Source organism: Carassius gibelio, chromosome B9 (genome assembly GCF_023724105.1).
Source record: "Carassius gibelio isolate Cgi1373 ecotype wild population from Czech Republic chromosome B9, carGib1.2-hapl.c, whole genome shotgun sequence".
NCBI lineage: Eukaryota > Metazoa > Chordata > Actinopteri > Cypriniformes > Cyprinidae > Carassius > Carassius gibelio.
The window spans coordinates 4,837,170-4,853,566 of NC_068404.1; the positions used below are offsets into that span (position 1 = coordinate 4,837,170).

Below are 16,397 nucleotides of genomic sequence, written 5' to 3' on the forward strand. Positions count from 1 at the left end.
AACCTTTAATTAAACTAGACCATGTATGCATGTGCGCACAAAAATACACAAGTTTGGATTTTAATAGTTCTATTAAAATGTTACCTAATTCTTATTATTGTTACTATTAATCTTGTTTGTGTTGTTTTAGATGTTATTGTTAATTTAGTTTATTTGAAAAATTCTAACATTTGAATGTTCTATTTATTATTTTATATAATATTTTATTTAAATGCTATTCTATTAGCTCTATTTAATTTAAATGATATATAGTCTGTTGTTTGTGTCTCTTAAACTCTGGTTTCAATTAAAAATGTGTCTTTTATGGTCAGTGAAAATCACTTTATCAGTCTTTTTATTCAACAAGTTCATCAGTGTGTGTTCGTTGCAATGCACTGACACTCAGCTCAGTGGTATCATCATTTTCCTGTTAGACATCAAACATGGAACTCAACTCAAGGTCTTTTATTGTCATTCTGTACATGTTGCCACATAAGAATGAAATACTCAGGACCAGCAGCGTAAAACAGATAATAAACATATATAGCATACATAGAATAATTAAAACTTAATTTAATAGACTTAAAAATGTAAAAAAATAACATAGGCAAGGCAAGGCACTTTTATTTATAGAGAACATTTCAAACAGCCACTGCTGACCAAAGTGCTGTACAATCAGTTCAGACAATATGAGATATATAAATACGTCAGCAGACACAATCACATCGTAACCCATCATAAAATTGCATTTAACCAAAAGCCAAAGAGAAAAAATAAGTCTTTAGTGAAGATTTAAAACTATCAACAGTGGAAGACAACCTTAGGTGTTTCCGGCAAATCATTCCACAGACGTGGAGCAGCAACAGAAAAGGAATGATCACCTTTTAATTTCAGTTTAGATCGTGGCACAGTGAGTATCAACTTGTTAGAGGACCTAAAGGATCTAGAACATTTCTGGTGGAGAAGGTCTGTAATATATTGAGGAGCTTGGCCATTTAACCCCTTAAACACATAACACAATACCTTGAACTTGACATGGTATTCAACCGGCAATCAGTGAAGCGAAGCAAGTATAGATGAAATATGTTCCCTCTTTCGAGTCCCAGTAAGAAGACTGGCGGCAGTGTTTTGTACCATTTGTAGGCGGGATAAGGAAGACTTAGCCACCCCAAGGTACAGCGAGTTACAGTAATCCAGCCTGGATGAAATAAAGGACTGAATCACGGTCTCCAAATCTTTTACTCTTAAAAATGCTTTTAATTTTGCAATAGATCTCAAATGATAAAAGCTACTCCTCACCACTGAGTTAATTTGTTTGTCAAACTTAAGGCCGTTATCAAAAATCACTCCCAGATTTTTGGTGTAAGCATGAGAATTCTCACTTAAAGGACCCAGTTGTTTTTTTTAATCTGTATGTTAGAACGCTGGTGACCCAACAACTACAATTTCGGTTTTAGAGTCATTCAATGTTAACTGCCAGCCAGCCTCTTACCTCCTCGAGACAATTCAACAAAGACGTTATGTCATGATTATCCCCATTTTTCAAAGGGAGATACACCTGTGAATCATCCGCATGAAAGTGATGTGGAATATTGTGTTATCGGAAAATCGAGCCTAAAGGGAGCAAATACAGCGAAAACAACAGCGGGCCCAAAATGGACCCCTGAGGTACACCACGTTAATGGTACAGAAGAGGAAGAAAAATTCCCAATCTCCACAGAAAATGTTCTATCAGAAAGATACTATTTAAACCAATTCAATGCGGTACCTTGAATTCCTACACAATTACTCAACCGTATTACTAAAAATTTTTCTTCCACTTTCAGCTTTCCTCCATTCCTGTCTGGAGGCACGAGTATCCTTGTTAAGCCAAGGTCGCGACCCTAACTTAGGTTTCTTAGTTTTTAAATGGAGCAACTACGGCCAAAACATTACCACACAGAGTGTTAAAATAATTAAGTTGGTCATCAAGAGACATCTCTGAAAATGAAGACACAGTAAGGCAAGAATCACTAAAAAATGCATCTTTGAAATGTTTAGATGTAGCAGAATTGACAGACCGGATTGGACGATCACAAGACTTAACATTAACCTTTGAAGTATTGAGTACAGTGTTAAACAATACTGGCTTATGATCTGATACACAGATTTCATCAAACTCTATATTACTGACAGGGAAACCTGCCGAAATCACCAAATCAAGGTACATAGTACATATAATATGTACAGTATAGTTATAAGGTAGTCATTGCTTTTCTTTAGGCCTTACTTAAAACGGTCAAAGGGGCCTCCAACCAAATTTTGCTTAGGGCCCCCAAAGGTCTAGGGCCGGCTCTGACAGCATGACAAATCCATTCAAGTTTAATGTAAATTGCATAGATTGCATTGTGCTCATCTGAGGCTTGTGCACACTGTGTATTATTGTCACTAAGATTTTAAAACAACTACTTGTTGATTACATAAAACATCTAAAATATTCTCTTTTTTTTTTCATGGGGAAGTGGATATTACCGTATTTATAATAATCATTATAATAACATCACAGGTCATGTAAACATTTCTGATGGACATCTGTGTCTGTGCATGCTGATGTGTTTGAGAGACATCATGATCTGCAGTAGGAAATTATGGAGTGTGAGTTTTGGGTGGAGGGAAAACCACTCTCTTGGTGAGGGTGAACTCTGGCTGTGGCATCTGCTTCTTCAAACCACTTTTGTCCGTCTTTTTGCTCACATCGCTATTCACCTGCGTCAGAATGGAGAGTAGATCGATACCCCTACATGCACATAAGACAGAGACACATGATCAGAGACCAAACCAACATCTAGGGTCAAATCGGGACACAGATACAGATGCAGACAGTGGGAAACCCCATCCACCCAGTCCCTCTTTTGTGTGATTCATTTAAAGAACCAGCTCATAACAGTCACTCATTCTGAAATATATGGTTTGTGGTATATGGTACAAATTCAGCCAATGAGTCAAGAAATAAATAAAAATGTGCTAATTTCACATTGTTTTCTATGTTAACATGCCCAAGTGACATGTTCCTGTGGCTCAGTGGTAAAGCATTATGTTACATGCACATCTCGCATCTTTTGCAGCAACTTTTACAAACAGTGCCACTCATCAATGTCAGTTCCAAAGCAGTACACCATGAAGACCCTGAGGAATCTGCAGACATTTCACTTTCAATTTTCTTTTCATGTCTGTGAGGCAAGCATGAGTTTTTGGATAGGTTTTTACAACATTTTTGATGCGCTCAAGCTCACAGAGACTGAGACGGCAGAAAGTGCAGCCTGTTTGTTTCGTTATTTTACAAAAGCACAACATTGTGCTGTTATTGTGAGTTGCCACAAATTAAAGTAGAACTTTTAAGATTCAAAAGATGTATTACTCTTATCTTTATGACCAAAAGGACTGTTCAGCTTCCACACGCCACACAAATAGCGTACATTTTTTCTAGATTAATGTTAAAGCGAGCGGCCATGTAATGATGCTACTACTAACGTTTCAGATGATAAGCCGCATTTGAAGTCGATGAACAAAATGAACATTTGCATGTCCTGACTGTTGTATTGTAATTACAGTACCACGCAGACCATCTGTTAATAATCTGTCCATCACAGACTACGCAACTTCGCCACTTCATGTAGATTTTTTTCCGTGCAACTAAGCGTCTAATAAAATTTTCATCGACTAAGCCTCTTCTCGTCTTCTAATGGTTAGTTGACTATAAGGGGCAGTAAAAATGCAGCAGCCCCCCAGTGTCTCATTTTCACCCCCAGAAAGAAAAACCTGATAAAAAGACTTGCTTACCTTGGCACCTGCATTTTCAAGCTGTCGCAGAGGGACTGTATAAACCAGGTTCCATGGTCTTTGTCCCTGTATGAGACGTAGTTCGGTACAGTAGACATGGCAAACAGGTAGTCGGCCATCTCAGGTATGGAGTCTCTGGGTACAGCTGCATCGCTGACTGGCATGACTTCATCATCTGGGAAAATCTGAGGAAGTGCTGCTGGCTGATCGTTGGCACCCCTGCAGGCCTGGATGAAGAACAGTTTGGGTTTTTCGAAGAGAGAGGGACACTGACTCGGACTCAGGGTCTCTATTAACTCCCTATAGGTGACAATCTTTCCATCGACCCCAAGAATGCCTTCTATTTTTCCGTGGCTCAGCACACAACACACCACGCAATCCGCTGATGTGTGGTCACGAGCGGCCAGGTCCCTCAGCACCTGCAGAATCTGATGGCGATCACAGTTCTGTTCGGTCACGACCTCAAAGCCCAACCACTCGAACACAACCTCCAGACTTTCTGTGGGGACAAAAGTGGACAAACTTTATTGTAGTGGACAAATATTATGTAACAGCAACAGCTTTGTGCACGTGACCAAAAGCATATCTTATTTGGTCTTACTAGTTGGGCAGATTTCTCTGCAGCCCAAAATAATGCATTAGTGCATTTTTTCTCCTCACTGAGGTGGTTTTGGATTTTTGTTTTGGATGATTTTTTTTCCCCATAAATTTTCCAAGTTAGGGACTTATAAAAAAAATACATTTTAATGCTGACAAACAATTTATCATGGTTAATAGCATCCAAAATAAAAGTTTTTGTTTACATAATATATGTGTACTGTACTATTTATATTTATTATGTATATATAAATGCACACACATGCATGTATATATTTAAGAAAAATATGTTATGTTCATACATTTAAAATATATACTGTATTTGAGTGAAATATTAATGTCACTCTCATTTGATGGGGGAAGTGGTGAATAAGCTGCCAGTGATCAAAATATTGAATATGAATGAAGTCACTGAAAATGATAGTTTTTAAATATGTTCGAGATCGTGAATGTGAGCAAGAAGCTGAAAGTACTGTGAAAGTGCCCTTTGACGATGACAGTGATGGTAAATCATCTGATCAAATTACATGCTTTATTTTTTGGAAATGCAGCAGTTAGAGATCCATCAGTGCTGGATATATAGGTCTGGATCTTTAAAGATATGTATATGTAATAATGATTGGTGAAACATTCATGCATTTAAATGGTTATCAGCTTACTGGCATGTGTACGTGCTTGGTGACTGGTTTGTACAAGCGTGTTTTTACACTTACTTTTGTCAATGTCTGTTCCGTCTCTGTCCCGTAGACTACACTTTTTGAAGTCATAGTTGTTGATGATCAGACAGACACCTCTCTTGTCCCCCTTCATCTCATACTGCTGGATCTACCACACAGGGGACACAAGTGTCTAAGCAGTGGTGCTAGCAAGAACATCCAGTATATAGTATAAATACAAAAATAGATAGCTACACAGATCATGACCAAACAGAGCAAAACAACTCCTAAACAATTCACTAGACCCTCAATAGGGTTTCCAGTCTCTGTGTGCACGTATACACATCACAACACGGAGGTTTCAGAGAGGCTCTGACACACTTTGGCCCTTTTTAAAAAGTCACTTAGATATTTATTACTGGCCATTTCTCCTGCACCAACTGGTTGTTCATTTACCGTATACTGTAAGTTACCCAGACCTTCACATGTGACCTTGTGAAATATTTATTACACCTATGAGTAATCATAATGTTTTACCTCATCAGTGTATTACATTATGCTATCTCTTTGTACATACATATGATAAGGTAACATTTTACAGTAAAGTTAAATTCATTAACATCAGCTAATAGAGTGGGAACCCTGAATCGTAAAAAAACAACATGTATATTTATAAATATAGATGTATGATATATGAACATGATCAATTTTAATAAATGCTGCTCTGTTCACCATTGCATTAATTAATGCACTAACTAGTGAATACTACAGTATCTCATTGTAAAGTGTTTTATTGTGGCAAGTTTTTTTTTTAATGCGGCACACATGGAGCATATATATTTTTTTTAATCAATTAAAGGAACTGTGCCAATAACAACAAATAATTCTAGCGTTTTTCCATGGGCACCGTTATTGTTGAATAGGAATGTCAAAATGCTTATTAATTATGTAGACCTAAATAAAAAAAATCTGTAGGTTTTTTTGTCCACTTTTGTAACTGAAGATCTTGAGCGATATAATTATTCATTCTATTTTTGCTAAGTTAAGTGAAAATGTTATGTTTAAGTCATTATTTGTTATATCTGGATCTGGATTCATTTACAAACAAAGCATATAATAAGCTCATATAATATAGCACATACTGCATATTTGAAACATGAAATGTTGGCCACATTTTTAATGCAGCAGACTTCATCTAAATATTTTGAAATTAAAACCATTATAAAGAGAGAACTTAATGTGGCTTAATGTCACTGGCACCGAGAGGACAAAACATGTTTGCACCTTATTCAGAACAAGCACTGTATAGTCAAGCTAATGAGCACAGGATCTGAAACGTCAAGTCACTTTTCTCCCTCACAGGAAATGATGAACAGAAACACTTTTCATCAAACCACAATTTTCAACAACATTTGAACTTATTCTGAAAGTTTGCTCTAGCACTGATAACAGCAGGCAGAAATTTTGAAAGATGCATTGGTTCAGTAGAAGTAATACACAACTGGTGTCAAGTAACCAAATTTTTCAAGAGATGAGTAAAAAAAAAAAAAACATGCCACAAATAGTGTTGATTAAGTTAAACATGTATTGAACACAGCATAAAGATCTAATGTATAAAAGACTTACATTTTCAATCAATGAGTTCTGGCTCTGATCTAAGACAGAGACAAGAGTTTTTTTAGTTTAGGTTGTAAACAGACATGAAGCATGGTGTTGTATTGGAGATTTCCTGCAGTACCTCTACTAGCCGCAGCAGCACCTTCAGTCAGATTTAGTCTGTTCACCTGGTCCTTCACTACGTCAACTGTCAAAAGGAAAAACGGCAAACAAACACAAGAGCTTATCTGTTCGTTATTTCAGTATGCATGCTTTCTCTTTCCATTGTGAATAATGTTAAGTGAGTAATTTCCAGATTCTTTCACTAACCAATATGTCAGTGGTTCGAGTCTTTTTACTGACACCTGTATCTGTTTATTCCATCAGTACAGCATGACATAAGCTCCAGTACAATACTGACTTCTGATTTAAATCAGCTTATGCATAAATCCATTACCTCTTCGTAGTTTTGATTTATCTTATTTTAAATATACCAGAGACAAATTAACACCACATCATCAAATAATAAAACAGCCACTCACTCTTACAACTCTCCGTTTTGTATTGAATGATTCTTTTTCCTAAACTTGGATTGATAGGTGCTATAATTTTCTCCAAAAAGTCCAAATTATTTTCATCCAAAAGGCCCTCCTTCTCCAACTCCAAAAACAACTGCAACAGCGTCTAAAAGACAAGATTGTTTCTAGGTAAGTTAGTTTAGTCAGTCCTCACTCTGGTCACAAGCAGAAATGTGGTGTGTCGGAGCACTGAGGCCGTGTCCCTCACCGTGTCCTCCAGTTTTTTGCGCGATAGTGTTTTTAACAGGAGGAATTTGATGTTTTTCAGGTCCTGCTCACAGATGGACTCTGACAGCTCATACAAGAACTGTCTGAAATACATAAAAACAAATAATGATGATTATTAGAAAGCTACTATTAAGAATTTTTGAGCTTCCTTGAAAAATACAGCCACCCCAAAAAGACACAAATGCTACTGCATTAAAAACAAAAAAGGATTGTCTATTTACACTAAGTGCAAATAGCCCTCGCTGTGTTGACCGAGGCTATTTAGTCTAACTCCGCCCACCAACATGTGATTGGGATACACAACACTCTATTGGCGTAGATGGTAAATCATGTACTTTATATTCTTTCTGACATGACCCTAGTTCAAATCCGCCTATTGCCAAACTTTGTTCCCTCCCTTTTCAAATCTCATATAACATTGAAAAGATATTAATTTTCAGTAAAAATTAAGGAAACAATCAAAAAGTTGAAAATAAAGTATCAGGTAGGGTTATGGTTGGTGTAGGGTTTTATTGTCCCAATAAGGTGGTATCTGTTTAATAATTTGAATTAAAATAACTATTTACATTTACATTTAGTCATTTAGCAGACGCTTTTATCCAAAGCGACTTACAAATAAGGACAATGGAAGCAATCAAAAACAACAAAAGATCAATGATATATAAGTGCTATAACAAGTCTCAGTTAGCTTAAACGCAGTACATTTAGCAAGGGCTTTTAAATAATATAATAAATAAAAAGAAAACAGATAGAATAGGAAAAGAATAGAGCAAGCTAGTGTTAAAGGTTTTTTTTTATCATTGTATAATATATGAAAAGAAAATAGATACAATACAAAAAGATTAGAAAGGTACCCAGTGCAAATTGATAAACAGAGGTGTGACGTGTATTCTTTTCGGCTAATTAAAAATTAATCTTTCTGCCGCGCTCTGGATTAATTGTAAAGGTTTGATAGAACTGACTGGAAGACCTGCCAAAAGAGCATTGCAATAGTCCAGCCTGGACAGAACAAGAGCTTGAAGAAGTAGTTGTGCAGCATGTTCTGTAAAATAAAGGGCCTGATCTTCTTAATGTTGAATAAAGCAAATCTGGCTGTTTTTGAAGGAGTTATGGTTGATGTGCCTAACTTGGTGGGGAAATTGTGATGAAACTATGTGTTGAGTTGAAGGTGAAGGTCCTTCATCCAGCAAGAAATGTCTGTTAGACAAGCTGAGATGCGAGCAGTTACCGTCAAATCATCAGGATGGAATGAGAGGTAGAGTTGAGTGTCATCAACATAGCAGTGGTATGAAAAGCCATGTTTCTGAATCACAGAACCTAATGATGCCATGTAGACAGAGAAGATAAGTGCTCCAAGAACTGAGCCTTGAGGCACCCCAGTAGTTAAATGTTGCGACTTGGACACCTCACCTCTCCAAGATACTTTGAAGGACCTATCTGATAGGTAAGACTCAAACCACTGAAGTGTGGTTCCTGAGATGCCCTTTGCCAGTAGGGTTGATTGGAGAATCTGGTGTTTAACCGTGTCAAAAGCAGCGGACAGATCCAGTAAGATAAGTATTGAATATTTGGAATCCGCTCTTGCCAGTCTTAGAGCTTCAACAACTGAAAGCAAGGCAGTCTTAGTTGAATATCGACTTCTGAAGCCAGATTGGTTGCTGTCAAGGAGGTTGTTGTGTTTGAGAAAATGCAGAGACTTGGTTGAACACAGCTCGTTCAAGTGTTTTTGCAATCAAAGGAAGAAGGGAAACTGTTGTCTAAATGTTGAGGGGAAAACACCAGTGTAGAGGCATGTGTTGATGATGTGAGTGAGTGCAGGTACAACTGCAGGAGAAATGGCTTGAAGGAGATGAGATGGAATTGGATCAAGCGGGCAAGTTGTAGGGTGATTAGATAGGAGGAATTTGGAGACTTCTGCCTCAGAGAGTGAAGAGAAGGATGTCAATGAGTGTATGTTTGCTGGTGAGATGTGCTTGACGGATTGTGGTGTGGAAAATTGTGAACTGATGTTTTTCATTTTATTAATGAAAAACGTGGCAAAGTTGTCAGTTATTGAAGATGAAGCAGGAGGGGGAGAAGGAGGACAAATGAATGAAAAATATTATTTAAAAAGCATGCGAGAGTTAGACTAATTGTTCATTTTGTTATGGTATTATGTCCTTTTAGCAGTGGAGAGAAGGAAGAGAGGAGTGACTGATACATATTAAGGTCAGTAGTATTTTTGGACTTGCGCCAGACCCTTTCAGCAGCTCTAAGCTTAGAACGGTGTTCGCATAGAACATCAGATAACCAAGGGGCAGAAGGGGTGTTACGAGCTGGCCTGGAAGACAAGGGACAGACAGTGTCTAAACAAGATGTAAGAGAGGAGCAGAAAGTATCAGTAGCACCGTTAGCATCCAAAGATGCAAACAGTTTAGGGGAAGGAAGCGAAGATGAAACCATTGCAGATAGCCAAAAGGGTGAGTGTGAGCGTAAGTTACGTCGAAAGATGACATGTGGAGGGGTAAATGATGTGTCAGGGACCATGTTGAGGTTAAGAGTGAGGAGGAAGTGGTCTGATGTGTGCAGTGGAGTAACCAGAACATGATCAGTAGAGCAGTGTCACGTTTAAATAAGGTCCAGTTGGTTGCCTGATTTGTGAGTAGCAGTAGTTGACCCTCGGTTGAGATCAAAAGAGGGAAGCAGAGTGTGGAAATCAGCATACATACTTTACTGTTTATCACAACAAAGGTCAAATCAAGCGCACAACAATGACAACGTATGCAATAGAGTACGAAACCAAACGCAACATGTCTCTTTTACACTCAATATGCTATTATTGCATAGTTTTATAATGTACTACAATACCGAGGTGCAGATTATTGCCACTATTTGCAATACGTAAAATAAATAGCAAAAACAAAAACAGTCTAAATAGAATCCATTGCTACTTGAATTTAGTGTAAATATAATCTATTGCTATGAAAATATGCTGTTTAGCCACTGCCAAAATAAACATTCCTTGCTAGTAGATAATTTCTTAGTCAGCTGTCTGACCTTTGACCTGATCAAACATGTGTCTATTACTAGCAGCTGCATCCTCACCTGTATGTGGAGATTAGTTGACTGTATTTTGTGCCGTTGGTTGGTATAACCTCCTCTGAGGTCAGACTGCGGATCAGGCTGTTCCGCTTCAGGATCCTGAGCAGCTCTAAAACCAGAGACGGATCCTCCCTTGACAGCAGGTCCTTGTTCCCCAGAAGAGTAAACAGCTGTCCGGCTGAGCTCACGGTGCTCAGGTCTTTCAGACTCAGAAGTTCAAAGCAGAGGAACACCAGGTCCTTCACCTCATCGACAGTGAGAGCCTCCTGCACTTTTAACAGCACCTGCTGAAACTCCAAATCTGTCTGCATCTATAACACATGCATAACACCGCTGCAATCAAATTCAGATTTATTTTGCATACTATTTACTAAATTTTTATTTACAAGCAACCAAGTTGTGAATACAGATAAAGATGATCTGTGCAATCCATTTTTTGACCCACAATGCCATATCACAAGAGATACACTGAAAACAAACTTGTTTGGTTTGGTTTTAATATAGGTCTAAGTGAATTGGATGGTGAATTTTTTTTTTTTGTATATATGTATTTAATACAGTATATAATTCAACAGGTTTATTATAGATTATTGACCCTTTGTATTAAAAAGTTTGGGTAACTCTGGTTCAAAAAATAGAGCTGAAAAAAAAAATATATATATATATTTTTTGTATTATTACATAGTGATAGTATTGTTGTATTTTGTATTATCACCTAGTCTCAGTATTATTGTATTTTGTCTTATTACCTAACATTGCAAAACCACTAGTCCTTTTTATTTTACTTGTTTTTTTTGTTTCATGACCCCAACAAATTTTGGTTTATACAGATATTCACGGAAACCTTGATATGTCAGCTCAGCTTTCTTCTAGCTCCGTAAAACAAGAAACAGCCCACACTTCTATGTGCACACTGTATACTGTATACACATTTTGCACAATATTTTTCCTAGATTTGGAACTTAAGTCTAAATGTAGCTAATGGCCATCATCAGACTTCCTTGTTGCCTGAGGCTCTGGATTACAGGTAACAATGTTATAAATAATGTTCAGTTTCTTTCTCAGATCAAAAGTTCCACTTCATAAGACCTCAATAAGTTGTCAGGAGCAATCCATTAATTTTGTAATCCTCTAAATGCTGTTTTCATACGATGGTTACAGTTCAAAATCTTTACTGAACTACTCTAGAAAAATCACCTAAATCATGGGTGACTAATGAAACCTGGCCTCACCCACACTGACGTCATGCACACAGGATTTATTAGGGCTGAGGATTCATTATATGGCAAGTAGAGACTGATTTGCAGTTTAATTAACCATGTTTTCAATACTTTTTATTTATTATTCCTATTTTCCTTCATGTACAAAGCATACTATTAATAATGACTTACACTGTATGTTTGATTGTAACATAAAAAAAAAAATATATATATATATATATATATATATATATATATATATATATATATATATATATATATATATATACAGTACAATACTGCCAAACTAATCATATTAGAGAATAAATGATATAATATTATAACTGATTGGGAAACATAACAGCAAAATAAAATCAAATGCAGTATTGTCTGACCCTAAAAAGACAATCCAACACCATGGCAGTCTACACAATGAGAGAGATTACACCTGAAAACAGAATACAAACTCCGCAGACACAACCTTGCCACAGAAACCACAAGACACAGGAAAATGTATACAAAACAGCCCTTACTATGTCTGTTTCCACCACATTTTACTTTGTCTCACTCTATTTTTTTAATTCTAGTATTTCCATTTTTCTTTTAGGTCTAACTTATTCCTTATTTATTTATTTATTATTATTATTTGTCAATTCAATCTTTCTCATATTTCAAATTACATACATTATTAAGGTACTGTATCTGTATGCTCATCTATAAAGCTTTGGCAAGATGAATAAATATTTACTTATATATTCTTTACATATAGAACCTTTATAGAACTATGCAGTGATGTGTGTGTTTGTGTGTGTGTGTGTGTGTGTGTGTGTGTGACTGTGTTAACAAAGCAACTTAAAGCTTAAACTGAAAACAAATTGTTTGCTAAGTGTGTTATTCCCATCTCAGACAAGTTTGGTCACGGAAAAGCTGTAATCTTCGAATACGACTGAACTACTGACTGTCATGCTACTGAAATCTAGTTGGGTCAGTTCACATTTTTGTTACTGTTGAACAATACTTTGGTGTTGATCACTATTAGTGACTCATATTGTGTCAGACATACAGAAGCCTAAACTTTTTGCGTCCATTGCCATCCAAGTTTTAAGCCAAAGATGTAGTAAATAGTTTTTAAAATATGTCAAGCCAGCACAGCATTTTATATTAAATCTAGCTCAGAACTGATCAGCCCAGACACTTAATTAATCAGATACTTGTTTTAAAATACCTAGGTCGAGATGGGGAATAAGAGTAGTGAAAGTCGAGTGAACTCAATGACTCATAACACAAAAACAGATGCCTACTGGATCAACCCTTACGAAAAATAACCATGGTTTCATTATAGTAAAACTGTAGTAACCCATGGTTTTTTGGCGTATTGACTGCCATTTGTAAAACCACAGATTTACTACAAATACCATGGTTAAACTATGGTTAATATAGCAAAACCATGGTTAATTTGTGGTTACCATGGTTTAACTACAAAAACCATGGTTTTTTGGTTTTATATGTAGTAAAACCATGGTTAATTTTCGTAAGGGGACTGTCTCTCTACCCCAAAAAAGAATTACTGAAGAAATCAATTTAATTGTTTGTTTGTTTAGTTATTTTGGTAAAGGCATCACTGCGAAAAAAAAAAAAAGTCCAACCGATTTCAAACCAGGCATGATCCAAATCCGCTCCTTTAGTGGAACAGAACCGTGTTTTGCACAAACAGGATTCACAACCGTATTCTACATCTGTGTGAACGCCTTTAATCTAGTTCGTGGCACCTGCTGCCAATTTATGAATCTGCAGCACCCTAAAACAGGTTACTATTCAAAGAAGCTTCATGAAACGTCACTCTTAATTAACTTCGATTTAAACAACAACAACAACAACAAAAATAACAAAAAATGGCAAATTAATTCTATAGGCCTACGTTGTGATCAGCGTCGATTGAAAAGTAAAACAATTAAAAGCTTAACCTTTGAGCTTTGACGCGGCGTGGAAAACGATTTTTCTGTGAGTCATGCGCACAGGTGACGAGTTCATGACAAGTCACGGTCCTTTCAATCATTTTCTTACCTCTGCGAGATAAGTCAGACATCAGTCCGGTTCTTCTCAGTGTGAAGATGTCAGGGTTATTTTCAACTGTTTTATTCAATACTTTTATATCGAAAGTACTGTGTAGTTGGACACGCCTCTTCTAGGCTTCTACTTCCTTAATTAACTGTTATAGTTTCGTTTTCGAAGGGTACACACTTGGGCTACAGCCAAACGGCTTATTAAATATTCTCCAGAATAAGATTACCACTGTAAACATTAAATGTTTTCTTCCATTATTTCAACTCGATATTAAGGGCATCGACGAGTTCCCTCTGAAAGTCATCTTAACGGAGAAACAGGAACCGTGGAGGAAGTGCAACTTTAAACCTTTGAACTAAAAGTCGTCATGAATGAATGAATGGATAAATACATAAATTATATACACCGATCGAACATAACATGAGCACTGACAGGTAGCAAGTTTTTTATATATATACATATGTATAAGGGGATATAAATCTTCTGCTGAATGCAGTTGAATGCCTTTTTAGCACCATTTTAAACTTTTTTTTAAATTCAGTATTTGCATGTTTTCATTAATATTCAGTTGTGTGTAATACGAGTATCATTAAAACATTTAAAAGGACGTAATTTATTAACTTTTTAAATTTCACATTTAAAAAACATTGTGTTTTATTATGTCATAATATTTATTCAAACGCGAATCTTTAAAATAAGTAAGCAGGTATGACCTGCAGCACTCTTTTGAGAAACTAGAAACTAGTAGATACATGTATATTTATTAAAGAGCCATACAGATTCCTAGTGGGTAAACCATTGTGGTTTCACCACAAAATTACTCTGATTTGCCTCTTTGCATTTGAAACAATTTCCTCTATTTTAGCCTTAAATAGGCCGACTACACTAATTGTAATATGAATAATAGAAACATTAAAAAATATATATATATTTTAAGTGGTCATCAGTGGACCATAATTATTGCACAAATATTATTTAATACCAAACAAGCTTCTCAAAATATTAAATTAATATTACTGAACTAAAATATAGAACCTGTGTATGGCCACATTCTAAGTAAGGAATACCTTACAAGAAAAACATATTAATATTGTCTCTCCATCAATCTCCAGAATAAAATGAAACTGGAAATGTCATCGACGTAATGAGATTGCAGAGTGAGATTGTGAGGCAGAGCCTCAAAGCATGTGTCTCACGCCAAATGCGAGACAGCTGGTAACCCTGCAGGGTTGCCAAAACCGTATAAAGCACGGAATCGCCCCAAATTTTTTGCATCAAAGAAGCGTTCCGTATGAAGGCTCACTGTAAAAAGTGATTCTCTATATTTACTCAATAAAATAATAATCAAATTAGATGCTTACAAGCAACCATTCAAAATTAGTAGAATAACATGAAAAAATTAAGTAAAATTTACACAAAAATATTGATTTCATTGGACAAAAAACAAACAAACAAACAAACAACAACAACAAAACACTATGCTAAAGAATACTATGTTATGCATGCCAGGCCAGCAGTTGGCGATCATGAAACACTCTTCAAAAACATTATATGCATGCACATGACATCAACCTTTTTACAAATTCACATTTTTGTTACTTATGATACAGGCATGTTCAAAAGCTTGTGTCTTAAGAACCCCAAAACAGAGTTATTGAAGACACCTAAAGTTCACGAACAGAATCACAGAAGGAGTTTGCTTTAGTTAGGCCCTTGACCCTTGATTTTTTTTATTTTATATCACGTTTTGTATGGCTGTTATAACTCAGGTGGTGTTGGTTATGATTTTACATAATCATTGTTTTACCTCAACCTGTTTCATCTCATTTGATTAATTCTAATTAATTCTAATGTGTTAAATTTTAAGAAAAATATTGCTTGTAATCTCTTGACAATTTTATTGAGTAAATAAAGTGAGTCAGTTTTTACAGTGCTGTAGAGAAAGGTATGCAGTTTTCCCCAGGGGTTTTCAGAACATGCGTTATCAGGCAGGTGTGGCATGTTTGAAAATATGCATCATCATCTTTTAGTTTAAACATTTTCGTAAGCTAGTTGGTCATTAAATCTTACTCTTGTATTGTTGTGCATTTTAATTTAAAATGACATTGAATCCATATTTTTTTACTTAAAGAAAGGTGTATAGATGTAAGCAAACAGACAATTATATTTTATTGTAAAACCTGACAAGATCGCAAAATCGAATGTGAAAGCATCCAAAGCCGGGCTTATAAAGGAGCAAAATAGGAACTTCCCTTCTCAAATGTAAAATTACAAATAATATCACCTACTGATGAAAAAGAACAGGTTGAATATTAACCACTTTGGTTTCCATATAACTATAAACTTTGAGAAAAGTTCATCAGCATGCATTGATTAATAGCCTGTTGTAGCAAAAAACAAAAAAAAACAAAAAGCTGTGCTCCTGCGACCAACTGAGGAATGAGTGTGGAGCACTGAATTGCCCAGCTCTCCTTATCAATGATCTAGCACCCCCTGCGGTCGAAATTGGAAAGCAAAAATGAAGATGCCCGCCCCATTTCAAAGCAAAGTTACGCCACTGGTGTAACTTGATCCTTCAGAATGCTGTTGAGAACAGTTGT

At 36.1% G+C, this 16,397-nt stretch overlaps 1 protein-coding gene across 1 annotated transcript; it reads right to left on the reverse strand.

Moving 5' to 3' along the window:
• Positions 1-429: 429 nt before the first annotated feature.
• Positions 430-14,150, reverse strand: casp10 (caspase 10, apoptosis-related cysteine peptidase). Its single transcript, XM_052566208.1, has 9 exons — positions 13,798-14,150; positions 10,538-10,845; positions 7,434-7,536; positions 7,190-7,331; positions 6,790-6,855; positions 6,678-6,706; positions 5,109-5,220; positions 3,799-4,297; positions 430-2,755 (listed from the first exon to the last, which is right to left on the reverse strand). The coding sequence occupies exons 2-9, from the start codon at positions 10,843-10,845 to the stop codon at positions 2,605-2,607; spliced, it is 1,410 nt and encodes a 469-aa protein (XP_052422168.1). The 5' UTR covers positions 13,798-14,150; the 3' UTR covers positions 430-2,604.
• Between the last annotated feature and the right edge of the window lie 2,247 nt (positions 14,151-16,397).